Source organism: Panthera onca, chromosome F2, assembly GCF_046562875.1.
Source record: "Panthera onca isolate mPanOnc1 chromosome F2, mPanOnc1 haplotype 2, whole genome shotgun sequence".
In the NCBI taxonomy this organism is placed as follows: domain Eukaryota; kingdom Metazoa; phylum Chordata; class Mammalia; order Carnivora; family Felidae; genus Panthera; species Panthera onca.
This window is the reverse complement of record NC_138356.1, coordinates 37,432,251-37,445,329: the sequence shown is the minus strand read 5'-3', so window position 1 is coordinate 37,445,329 and position 13,079 is coordinate 37,432,251. Positions and strand designations below refer to the sequence as shown.

Below are 13,079 nucleotides of genomic sequence, written 5' to 3'. Positions count from 1 at the left end.
CCGTCAGTGTGGCAGTGTGCTTGGGGCTGCAGTGCATGTCGCATCTGGTTTCTGTTGCCTGGAGACTTTGAATCCAGGAAAGGAAAGGCTCAGCTGGACCTGTGCATCGCTTTCCTGGGGTTGGAATTAAATGTGTACCAGGGAGTGTATCTTCTCCCAGAAGACAATCACCTGCCATTTTAGGTTGTTTACCTAATTTGTCAGGGATGTGTGGAGCCTGTGCCTGGTCAGTGTTAGTACCACTCACTTCCCCGTGCCATTTGTCCCTTCCCAGCAGCCCACCAGCGGTGTTTTCTTTTGCCTGCTCAGGCTGCTTTTTCCCAAAATTGGAGTATTGGTAAGCATTCTCAGGTTGGTTTTAGTTCTGTGGCATTGTTTCATGTGCTGGGGCAGTGTTAGAAACATCTGCATCAATCTTTTGGTTCTTTGCAGGCCACTTTTTTCAAGGCTGTGGCTCCTTGATTATTATGGCTGTAAGGTTTTACTTGTTCTTGGACGGGGAGGGTTGAGAGAATGACAGTGTAGCTGCTGACTTTTTTCGGTCTTTTGTTTATTTGATTAGAATTAGTAGAGTCTGTGTTCCAGATTTATTCCACCAAATCTCTCTTTGCTAGAACAATTTTAGGTGAACTAGGTTGGATTCACTCTTTAAGATAATAGAGTTGACTTTGTTGTGCAACTACACTGTCTGTATAGAAGTATGTTACTGCTTTGACATCATACTTCCCCAGGCTGGTCCCAGCCACTGTTCTTAAGTATCTTTTGCCTTTCTTTCATTCTTTGTCAGTTCTTCCTTTGGTGCTTCTGCTGTAGACCAGTCTTTTTTTTCATAATCACTGAATCTGTTCCTGAAGTGTTCTTCAGTTTAGGATATTTTCATTCTGTGCATTAAACATAATAATTCTTTGAGACATTATCCAACCTGATTGGAATTTTGAAAGACTGGAGATGTCATTCTCCCAAACCTTTAAAAAAATGTCAGTAATATGAGGATTTCTATTTCTTAATACTATTTTACTTAATGTTTCTACTAAGACACATAAAATAAAGCTGATTTTTCTTTACAATTGTTCTTTATTATAACTTTAAAATTAGCATCCCTGCCGGGAAGCCTTTAAGGATAATTATGATAATGATACTATCCACTTTTTTGACAGCTCCTTGATAAAAATCATTATCTTCCCATTTATGTGCTGCTATACCTATTAGAAAATGTGGAAAGATGTAATTTCGTTTTGATATTTCCCTGTATGAATAGAAAACCATTCTGGAAGAATCCCTGCAAGTCCTTCATCTAGGCCCTTTCCACAGATTCAGAAGCTCTGTAATAGCCTGTTAAGACTTGGTGGTGCTCTTCTTACTTACGAAGACCTGGTCAAATCCTGTTCTTCATACGACAACCTTAAGTTACTTAACCTAACTCTTTGTTCCCTTATTGGTTAAAACTAGGATAATAGTCTAATAGTAGTAATGAAGTTATATGAAGATTAAATGAGATTTTTTTATAAAGACTTTTAAGATAGTGTCTGGAAATACACAAATGTAAGTTATTAACATAAAAATAAACAGTATGTACATTCAAGGAACTTCTGGTCTTTTAGGGAAGATATGATACAGGGTGGAAATTGATACGACAAATCTGAGTTGTAGAGCTGAAGTTTTATGGGGGTTCTTCATAGCAGACGTTATTTTTAAATGAAGAGGATTGGATAATCATTGGTAAAGAGGTGAACATGTTCCTGGGCACATAGTAGGCCCTAAATTATTATTGAATGAATGCACACTGAAAGATTGTCAGATATGGGAAGAGGGAAAGAAAAGAGGTAATCTTCCGGGCAGAGAGAAAAATATGAACAAAAGCAGAGAGGGATGAGATATTTGTTGGGAGGTGAGTCTGGTTGGTTGGTTGTTTTGTGATTGAGTTTTAACAGACATACAGGGTTTATGAAGAGGGAGGTAAGAAATGACTGAGAATGTAGAATGGAGCCAGATTATGAAGGTCTTTTCCCATTTTAGGGGTCAAACTCAAGAGTTTGTGTTTCCTTTGGTAGGTGGAAGAAGTCACTGAAGGGTTTTGAATGGCACATGGTAGGATCATAGCTACACTTTAGAAAGAGGGACCCAGCACAGAGTTTTTCTGTTCCTACCTCTCAGCGGTTCATTAGGAGTTTGGCAAGTTTATGTTGAAAATACTTTTTTGTCAGTGAAGTAACTAAGCATCAGCCTCAGAGTCTGACTTGGGACCTTGGGGAAGAAAACCATTGCAGCTGGAGGCTGCTCTGGTTGAAGATGGGGGTAGATTTTGCCATCTCAGCCCCTTCAGTAGTCCTGTGACCGCAAAACACTTAATTTGTTTAAAGCGTTTTGTTGGAAAAAAATATTTAAAAACTCAATAAGCTAGCAATATATACTTATGTCGGTTGCCTTTGGGAAGGGATTAACTGGAGAATGCTGTTTAATTAGAGAACATTTGCAGAATTTTTGGCAGGAAGTGAAAATGGAGAGGATCTGGTGAATGGGGGAGATACTGGTAGAGGCAAGAACTCGTAAACCTGGTGACCTTATGGATATTGAAATCTCAAAGATAACTGTGACTACCCAGTATATAGCAGTTGATGAACCATACATTTGTCGTTAAACAAATGTTTGATATTGTGTCAATTTTGACAGGTACAAAATCAACATGCAAAAGAAGAGTCACTTGCTGATGATCTCTTTAGGTAAAGTTTAATTTGTTTTCTCTTGAATCTTTGAGATGTATATAAAATACCATTTTACTCAGAGATTAAATTTTCATTTCTTCTGACTTTAGAAATAGACGTTTAGTCCCTTCACCTAAATAATGTTTTGTTTTTAGTGTATGTATTTTTACTTTGAGCACCTCTTAATTAGGTTTGCTAGATATGTCTTTGAGGTTTGGGGTTGATTCAGTTGAACCTGTATCACATGATATTTAAAATTTGTATGGGGGCATTCATGCAAAAGAAGGGTCCCGCACTGGGTGAATTTGGCTGGATACATTTGTGAGATTTTCAGCTCTGAGTAGAATTATGAATGAATGGGTTTTGAGTTAAGACAAAATACCAGAGCATTTGTTTAGTTTTAGTTGGCACAAGCATAAAAACAAGAGGCTGGATTAGAGTTTCAAATCAGGTTTTTGTGGGAGGTTTAGAGGCTTTATAATGGATGATTATAATTTAATTCTGACTTAACACATTTTCAGCATTCCTGCAGGCCGGAAACCTTATAATAATTAGCTCTCAAATACTCACAAATAGTATAAAATAAAATTACTTTTCCTACTGCTAGGTAGATACTGGCTAGGGGAGAATAACATTTTCCCAAATTTACTTAAAGGCAGAACCGAGAAGTACTGTCTCAGAGTTTGTTTTGCAGCCAATTTGATTCTTTAATTTTACTATTAACATTATATATCATTGGTGAAAATGGTGACATATGGTGCTGATTTTTAAGTAGTTAAAGGAGAATATATGGTTGCCAGCTAAATTTGTTGAAATACTGTAGGAGAAAATTTTATAAATAAGTCTTACTTTTGGCTCATTATACTCTCTTATGCAGATGTTATACTTTAGTTGGGAGTTGGAGGAGTCTGAAGCCATACTGGGAAAGGTGGAAACATACTTAGTTTTAAACTGTTTTCATTAATTATTTTAATGCTTTTACAGGACTTTTTGTTATTGTTGATGATGTTTTATTTTTACCAAATATTCATCCAACCAACATCAAAAGGATAAAAGAAAGTAAAAATATCAGTGCTTAATGTATGATCCTAAGGATAAAATTGGCATGCTCATTGTTTGCCAGAGTGTAACTATATTTTGAAAGCTCTTTAACTTTAAAAGTGAAAGAAATGCCATCATTTATCTAATCCTTTAACTTTATTTTTTTCTTTGCAGATACAATCCTAATGTAAGGAGGAGAAGATAACTGAGGATTTTATGAAGAAGTCACAGGAAAACATTTCCATCAAGCATTTATGTCCTTTTCCTCTAGGATATATACGTAAAGTACATAGAAGAGATTTAAATTACAAATGTTTTAGGCCCTAGATTTGTTGAATAAAATGCACAGAATTCCCATTTCTTTTGTGTGTGACAGTATTATTCAGTTTCCAGTCTTTGTCATCTCATGTCTTATGGTAATTTTTTCATTTTTAAACGTGGTTGTTTACTTATTGAATACTTAACATAGTCACAATTCAAAATGCTAAAACTATAAAAGGATAAGAAATTAAAGTCTCCCTTCTACGACGATGCTTCTTTCTTATGAGTCTTTCTGGAGATTTCCTATTAAAATTTTTATGCATATTATTTTCAGTAATTTCCTACAAAAATGATAGCATAATATATACACTGTTCTGCACCTTGCTGAATAGATTGGAAGATCATACACGTATCAGAGCATACTTCCCCCCCCCCCCCCCCCCCCACTATACCATAGCCTTCCTTGAGCTGAAGTGACCCAAATGAAATGGATTTCCGTGATGAAGATGTCACCACATATCATTCTAGTACTAGAAAAGACAATATGGAAGACTTCTTCAAGCTTGTATAATGGGAAGACTTACTTGGTGATCTTACTGAGCTGGGTGTACCTCTGTTTTGAGCTTCTTAGAGTCCTAGTTTTCCTATCTGCAAAGGGTAAGTGATAAGATTGTCTTCCATGTTAAAGGGAGACAGAAAAAAATGCCTTTTTTCAAATTTTGTATAAAGACAACCTTGTACATTAGAATTGTAATAGCCTTGGGGTGCCTGGGTGGCTCAGTCGGTTAAGTGTCTAACTCTTGGTTTTGGTTCAGGTCATGATCTCATGGTTCGTGGGTTCAAGCTCTGTATTGGGCTCAGTACTACTGGTGCAGAGCCTGCTTAGAATTCTTTCTCCCTCTCTGCCTGTTTCCTGCTGCCCCCCCCCCCCCCAATCAAAATAAAAAGAATAAATGTACTATTGCTAGATCCTCATGGAAGATTATTGATGTTGACCACCTTTTCATGTACTTGTTGGCCATTTGTATATATTCTTTGAAAAAAGGTCTATTCAGCTCCTCTGCTTGTTTTTTAGATTGGATTGTTTTTTGCTGTTGAGTTGGAATTCTTTATATAGGATATTAACCCCTTATCAGATATATGACTTGCATATATTTTCTCCCATTCCATAAGTTGCCTTTTTGTTTGGTTGATGGCTGCTTTTGATGAAGCTTTTTAGGTTGATGTAATTAATTGCACTTATCATTGTCATGATTAATACAAAGAAGCTTATTAACTCCTATGTTTTCTTCTAGGAGTTTTCATGGTTTCAGGTCTTACATTTAAGTCTTTAATCCATTTTTAGTTGATTTTTGTGTATGGAGCGAGATAGTAGTCCAGTTTCATTCTTCGGCATGTGGCTGTTCAGTTTTCCTATAATCATTTATGAAGAGACTATCTTTTCCCTGTTATATATTCATGGATCCTTCATCAAAAATTGAGCATAAATGCATTTATTTCTGGTCTATCATTTTTGATTGATCCACGTGTCTTTTTATGCCAATAGCAAATAATTTTGATTAATATAGCTTTGTAATATACTTTGAGATCAGGAAGTATGCCTCCAGCTTTGTTCCCTCTCACGACTGCTTTGGCTGTTCAGAGTTTTAGTATGGGTCCAAGCTTTCTTCTTTGACATGTGAATATCCAATTATAACAATTATAACAGTCTCTTTATTGAAGAGACCCCTCTCCATTGACTGTTTTTGGCTCCCTTGGCAAATACTAGTTGGCCATATATACTTAGGTTTATTTTGGGGATCTTGATTCTATATTTGTCTTGATGTATTTATTTTTATATCAGTACCATACTGTTGTACTGATTATAGTTTTATAATCTAGCTTGAAATAAGGGAATGTGTTGCCTAACGTTTTGTTCTTCTTAGGATTTTTTTGGGGGGAGGCTATTTGGGGTCTTTTGTGGTTCCATATAAATTGTAGGAGTGCTTTTTCTTCTACAATACTCCTACAATGGTATCCTAAAGATACCATTGGAATTTTAATAGGAATTGCACTGAATCTTTAGATGCCTTTTAGTAGTATTGACACTTTTAACAATACTAATTCTTCACTCCACAAAGGATACGTTTCTATTTGTATCTTCAGTTTCTGTCATCAGTATTTTGTAGTTTTAAGAGTAGATAATGTTAGTTAATGTTCCTAAGTTAATGTTCCTTAGTTAATGTTCCTAAGTATTTTGTTTTTGGTGCCATTTCAAATGGGATCTACTTATTTTTTCAGAATGCTACTGATTTTGTAAGTTAATTTTGTTTTGTATCCTGTAATTTTACTGAATTCACTGATACAACAGTTTTTTTGTTGAGTCTTTAGTATTTTTAAATAAAATCATGTTTCTGCATATAGAGACCATTTTACTTCTTCCCAATTCTGAAACCTTTCATTTCTTTTTCTTGCCTGATTGCTCTAACTAGCACTTCTAATAGTATGTTGAATAGGATAGTGAGAGTGAACACCCTTGTCTTGCTCCTGATCTTAGAGGGAAAACTTTCAGCTTTTCACCAGTGAGTGTGATGTTAGCTGTGGGCTTGTCATGAATGGCTTTATTATGTGGAGGTATGTTCCCTCTATACCTACTTTGTTGAGTTTTTATTATGAATGAATATTGAATTTTGTCAAATAGTTTTTCTGCATCTATTCAGATGACTGGTTTGTATTCTTCATTTTCTTCTTTTTTTTTTTTTTTTTTTTTTCTCGTATTCTTGATTTTCTTAAAGGTAAGTATCACATTGAGTTATTTGCCAATGTTGAACCATCCTTGCATCCCTGGTCATGGTGTATGATCTTTTTAATGTATTGTTGAATTTGGTTTGCTAATATTTTATTGAAGACTTTTGCATCTATGTTCATCAGAGATACTGGCCTGTAATTGTATTTTCTTGCAGTGTAATTTTCTGCTTTTGCCATCAGAATAATGCTAGCCTCAACAATGAGTGTTTTTTCCGCTCTTGTGTTTTGGAAGAGTTTGAGAAGGATTAGTTTTAATTCCTCTAAATGTTCTCTAGAATTCACCAGTAAAACCACCTGGTCCTGGGCTTTTCTTTTTGGGGAGATGTTTGATTACTGATTCAATCTCCTTAGTAATACTTAATCTATTCAGATATTTTGTTTCTTTATGATTGCATATTTAGATTGTATAGTCCTGGAATTTTACCCACTCTTGCTAAATTCTACAGATTTTGGCCTATCATTATTATATTCTGTTATGATCCTTTATATTTACATGGTATCAGTTGGAATGTCTTCTCTTTGATTTCTAATGTAACTTTTTTGTGTCTTTTTTTTTAAGTCTAGCTAAAGTTTTGTTAATCCTTAAAAAAAAAAAAAACCTTAGTTTCATTGATCTTTTGTATTTCTGTCTCATTTATTTCTGCTCTGATCTTTGTTTCCTTCCTTCTACTAACTTTAGGCTTAGTTATTTTTTTGTTTCCTTGAGGTATAAATTTAGGTTGTTTGAGATCTTTATTGTTTCTTGGTGCAGGCAGTTACTGATAATGAACTTCCTTCTTAGAAAGCATCCCATAAGTTTTGGTATGCTTTCTTTATGCTTTAATTTGTCTCAAGGTACTTTCATTTCTCTTGATATCTTCTTTGATCCATTGGTTGTTCAGTAGTGTGCTGCCTTATCTCCACCTATTTGTGAGTTTTCCAATTTTCTTCTTGTAATTGAATGTTAGTTTCACATTGTGATAAGAAAAGACGCTTGATACAAGAATTTCAATCTTAAAAATTTTAAGACTTGCTTTGTGGTCTAACATATATGATCTACCCTGTAGAATATTCATGTGTGCTTGAGAAGAATATATATTCTGCTGCTGTTGGATGGAATGTTCTGTAAATGTCTGTTTAAATTCATCTAATCTCATGCATCACCTCAGCTCCATATTCTGTGATTGATTTTCTGTCAAATCTATCGATTACATTGAAGTCCCCTAGTGTTACTGTATTGCTTTCCATTTCTTCCTTCAAGTCTATTAAATGTATCCTATATATTATAGGATATATTTATAGCCTATATATATCCTACTTCTATGTTGGGTGCATAAGTATTTACATCTGTTATGTGTTATTATTGGATTGATCATTAATACTATATAATGATCTTTTGCTTTTTTATACTCAGGATATAACTCTATTTTATCTAAGTATAGCTACTGCTTTTTTTGTTTGTTTCCATCGGCATGGAATAGCTTTTCCTGTCCCTTCATGTTCAGAGTGTGTATGTCCCTAAAGTTGACAGGAGTCTCTTATAAGCAGCATGTAGTTGGGTCTTGTTTGTTTTCTTTTGTTTTAATCCATTGAGCCACTCTATGTCTTTTCATTGAAGGATTTAGACCATGTACATTTAAAGTAATTATGGATACGTGTGAACTTATTGTCATTTGGCTGTTACCTGGCTAATTTCTGTAAATTGTTTTATATTTCCTTTATTCCTTTCTTCTTGCTCTCTTCCTTTGTGGTTTGATAATTTTCTGTAGTGGTATATTTAGATTCCTTTCCTTTTATCTTTTTCACATCTAATGTAGATTCTTGGCTTTGTGTAAACCATGAGGCTTAAATAAAATACCTTATAGACACACAGTATATTTAAAACTGATAAAAACTTAAAGTTGAATGCATACTAAAACTCTGCATTTTTACTCTTCCTCTATGCTGTTTCTGATGTCACAGTTTACATATTTTTACCTTGTGTAACTATTAACAAATTGTACCTATTTTTTTACTTTTTTTTTTTTTTTTTTTTTTTTTTTTTACAAAATCCTTCATCTTTTTTTAAATGTTTATTTAGAGAGCAGGGGAGGGGCAGAGAGAGAGGGAGGAGAGAGAGAGAATTCCAAGCAGGCTCCATGCTTTCAGGGCAGAGCCCAACAAGGGGCTTGAACTCAAGAATGGTGAGATCATGACCTGAGCTGAAATCAAGTTTCAGATGTTTAACCAACTGAGCCACCCAGGCATCCCTGCTTTTGTCTTTAAACATTCGTGCTAGATTTATAAGTGATTTACCTATCACCATTACAACATTATTTTCAATTTATGTATTTACCTTTACCAGTGAGATTTTTATTTTCTGTTACTAATTACCATTCTTTCTTTTCAGATTGAAGAAGTCCCTTTAACATTTCTTGTAAAGCTAGTTGAGTGACCATAAACTTCAGTTTTTGTATCTGGAAAACTCCATCTCTCCATCAATTCTGAAGGACAACTTTGCTGGGTAGGCTATTCCTGATTGGCACTTTTTTTTTTTTCTTTTAGCAGTTTAAATCTGTCTTTCTACTCCCTTCTGGCCTGTCATATTTCTGATGAATAATTCTCATAATCTTGTAGGGGGTTGCCTTGTAAGTAACAAATGACTTTTGTCATTCTGCTTTTAAGATTTTTTTTTTTTTTTTTTTTTTTTTTTTTTTTTTGAGAGAGAGAGTCTTAAGCAGGCCCCATGCTCAGCGCAGAGCCTGACACAGGGGCTCAATCCCACAACCCTGGGATCATGACCTGAGCTGAAGTCAAAAGTCAGACACTCAACCAACTGAGCCATCCTGGCATCCTATGATTCTTTCTTCAACTTTTGACTCTTCAGTTATTTAATGTGTTCTTGTGGGTGTTTTGAGCTTCTTCTAATTAGAACTTTTTGGGGTGCCTGGGTGGCTCAGTCAGTTAAGCATCCAAGTCTTGGTTTCAGCTCAGGTCATGATCTCACAATTACGAGATCGAGCCCCGTAACAGGCTCTGCATTGACAGCACAGAACCTGCTTGGGATTCTGTGTCTCCCCTTTCTCTGTCCCTCCCCTGCTCATGCTGTCTCTTTCTCTAAATGACTTTTTTTTTTTTTTTTTTTTTTAAAAAGAACTTTTTGGTTTTCCTAGATCTGGATGCCAGTTTCTTTCCTCAGGTTAGGGATATTTTCAGATATTTTTTTCTTTGAATAAGCTTTCTGTCTCCTTAGCTCTTCTTGTGAGATCTCTATAATGCAGATCTTGGTCCCATGAGTCCCATAAGTTGTCTACATTCTTTTTCATTCTTTTTTTTTTCCCCTCTAATTAGATTAATTCCCTGTCCTATCTTTAAGTTCACTTTTTCTTCTGTTTATTCTAGTCTCTTTTGAACCCCTCTGTTGAATTTTTCAGTTCAGTTTTGTCTTCTTCAGCCCTGTGATGTTTTTTTCTTTGTTGAAATAATCATTTTTTGCACATATTGTTCTGACTTGGTCAGCATCTCTGTGACCATTATCTTAACTCTTTATCAGATAAATTACTAATCTCCAAGGTCTGCTTCTGAATTTTTATCTTGTTATTCTATGTGGAACATATTTCTATATTTCTTCATTTTCCTGAACTCTGTGTTGATTTCTGTGTATTAGATAACATAGTTGAGGGTGTGCCAAGTTCTGTAAGTGTCCTAAAGAGGAGAATCTTAGCATCTGGATGCAGGCTGTTTAGAAGCTGGACCCTCAGAAGTATTTTAAAGTATTCAAGTGGCTGGCTTTCATGGACCTGTGAGCTGGATGTTTGTCTTTTTTTGTGCTGAACGTAGAGAGGAGTAGCTAGTTAAGAATTGTTTCTTCTTAGCTACAATCCTGTGTGACCCCTGAACACAAGCTCCTTCTAGTGAGGTTAGTGATTTGGGTTGGGCTACAGGGAGAATGCAGGCATGGTGTCTGCTGGCTTCCCTAGTCTCTAAGCAGGATGGCAGTCTCTCCCTAGGTGCAAGATAAATTAGAAGCCTGACCCTTAGGCTACAGCTTTTTATAATACGCAAATAGGCTTCTTTCAGGGAGAGACTTGAGACAAGAGCATTAGGGTGTGTCTAATTCTGTACTGATTCTTACAGTTGTAAGGTTACTGTTGTAAGGTTATACACTTATTTCTGCCTACCTTAAATAACATACCATTTATGGGGCGCCTGGGTGGCTCAGCTGGTTAAGTGTCTGACATCAGCTCAGGTCATGATCTCATGGTCCATGAGTTCGGGCCCCGCGTTGGGCTCTGTGCTGACCGCTCAGAGCCTGGAGCCTGCTTCAGATTCTGTGTCTCCCTCTCTCTCTGCCCCTCCCCCACTCATGCTCTGTCTCTGAAAAGTAAACCTTAAAAAAATTTTAATTTAACATACCATTTATGCCTGTATAATGTGTGTTTTAAATATGTACTTCCACCTATCCCATTATTTATGGTGTAATTATATTTTACTAATCCATGTCCTAAATCTTAAATTTGCTTTCTATTGTTTCTGGTTATACACTATGACATTCAACAAACAGTTAATTGGATTTTAAATAAATAAAAATTATTTTTCTGGGGCCTAAATTATTTCTGGCACTCTTTTATCCTTCATGAAGATACATGTTTCATCAGATCTCATGTGCCTCCAATGTGAAGAACTTCACTTAATATTTTGTGTAGTGCAGGTCTTCTGAAGTCAAATTTTCTAAGCTTTCATAAAATTTAAAGGATCTAGAATTTTATGTAGATAAAGCTCCACAGGTTTTTACTTATGCACTATAAAGACACTGCTCCACTGTCTTCAGTACGTTTTTTCTGGTCAGTTGTTTGTTGTAATTGTTAATGAGTCTTTTCCTGTCTGCTTTTAAAATTTCCACTCTGTTTTCCAGCAGTTTGATAGTGATATGCATAGGTGAGATTTCCTTTGTCTTGTTTGCGGTTTGAGTTTCTTGGATCTGTGCTTTTTTTTTTTTTTTTTTTTGAAATCAAATTTGGACATTTTTCATTACTCCACATGTATTTTTCTGCCCTAGTCTCTCTTCTCCTTCTGGATTCCAGCTGTACATGTTAGGCCCCTTGTTATTTATCCTATGTTATTAGGTCTGTTGGTTTCTTAAATCCTTTTACCTCTGTGCTTTCAGTTTGGAGTTTCTAATCTGCCCTCAAGTTCATCTTATCTTCTTGTATATTTTTATGGTCATCTAATCAGTTTTTCATTTCAGAATGTATCTTTCAGCTATACAGTGTTCATTTTTTTTTTCTGAGATTCACTACCTGTTCATTGTTAACCTTTTCCTTTACAATGCTGAATATAATCATATATATATAATACATATATATAATTTATATTTTTTATATTTATATAATATATACAATTTATATTTATATTTTTCTCCTTAGCCATATTTTCTTGTTTGTCCTCATACCCAATAATTTTTTGTTGTGTGTTTGATGTTGCTGAGAATCTGCATTTGTTGTCTTCCTTTAAAGAGTGTCAGTTTTGTGCTGGCAGGCAGTTAACTTATTGGCAGATCGAGTTGATCCTGTTGTCTTTAGTTTTAGGCTAACTTGGACTTGAGTAACTATTCCCAAAGCCTGGCCTTTTTTTGAGGCATCTGTTGAATGCCTGGGGGATCAGCAAGGTCTTGTTACTCTGTACAGAACTCCAGTGTCTCACAGAACTGCGTGCATCCAGGTCTCTTCAGTTTCAGCTGATGTTGCTCTTCTCTGCCAGGCCTTTTGGGCCGTCACCTTGTACTGTTTATCATTGAGACACATTTAAGAGAATAATCCGGATTTCTGGAGTTGCTTCTGTGTGCACCTCCCTCCTCTCCAGTAACCTCATCAGATTGCAGCAAGGAACCCTAAACTGTAATGTTTTCTTCCATCTAGAGACACCACTTCCAGCGTCCGTTTGGAAAATGCCCTCGGGCAGTCTGGGTAATTGTATAACTCACCTCTTCTGTTCTAAAAATCAGTCCTGGGCTGTTGTCCATTGTGTGAAAACATCAGTTTGTGTTTTTGGTGTAATAGTTGATTACAGTGAAGGGTAATCATTCCTCCATACTCCATTACTCCATCATTGTTGAAACGGGAAGCTGTCCTTTTATTTTTAAATTTAAATTTGACGGCTATTTTTAGTTATTTTGCCCTGCTACTTCCCCACATCCACCATTTTTCTTGAGTACACTGGGGTGAAGGCAGGGACATTCAGAAGCAACATAATGTCTGGTCAGTCCTTATTCCATGTACTCTTTTCAGGTTAGGCTTAGGGATCATGGCCCCTTTGTTCTCCCAGGAATGT

At 35.7% G+C, this 13,079-nt stretch overlaps 1 protein-coding gene across 4 annotated transcripts in view; it reads left to right on the top strand.

Moving 5' to 3' along the window:
- The window catches only part of NBN (nibrin), a 50,968-nt gene extending 46,865 nt beyond the window's left edge, over positions 1–4,103 (top strand). For all 4 annotated transcript variants that reach the window (XM_060610854.3, XM_060610853.3, XM_078441692.2 and 1 more), the window contains 2 exons: positions 2,671–2,720; positions 3,918–4,103. In XM_060610854.3, the coding sequence (XP_060466837.3) occupies positions 2,671–2,720; positions 3,918–3,948 (81 nt within the window). In that variant the 3' untranslated portion in view covers positions 3,949–4,103. The remainder of the gene's footprint in view (positions 1–2,670; positions 2,721–3,917) is intronic.
- The last annotated feature ends 8,976 nt before the right edge of the window (positions 4,104–13,079 follow it).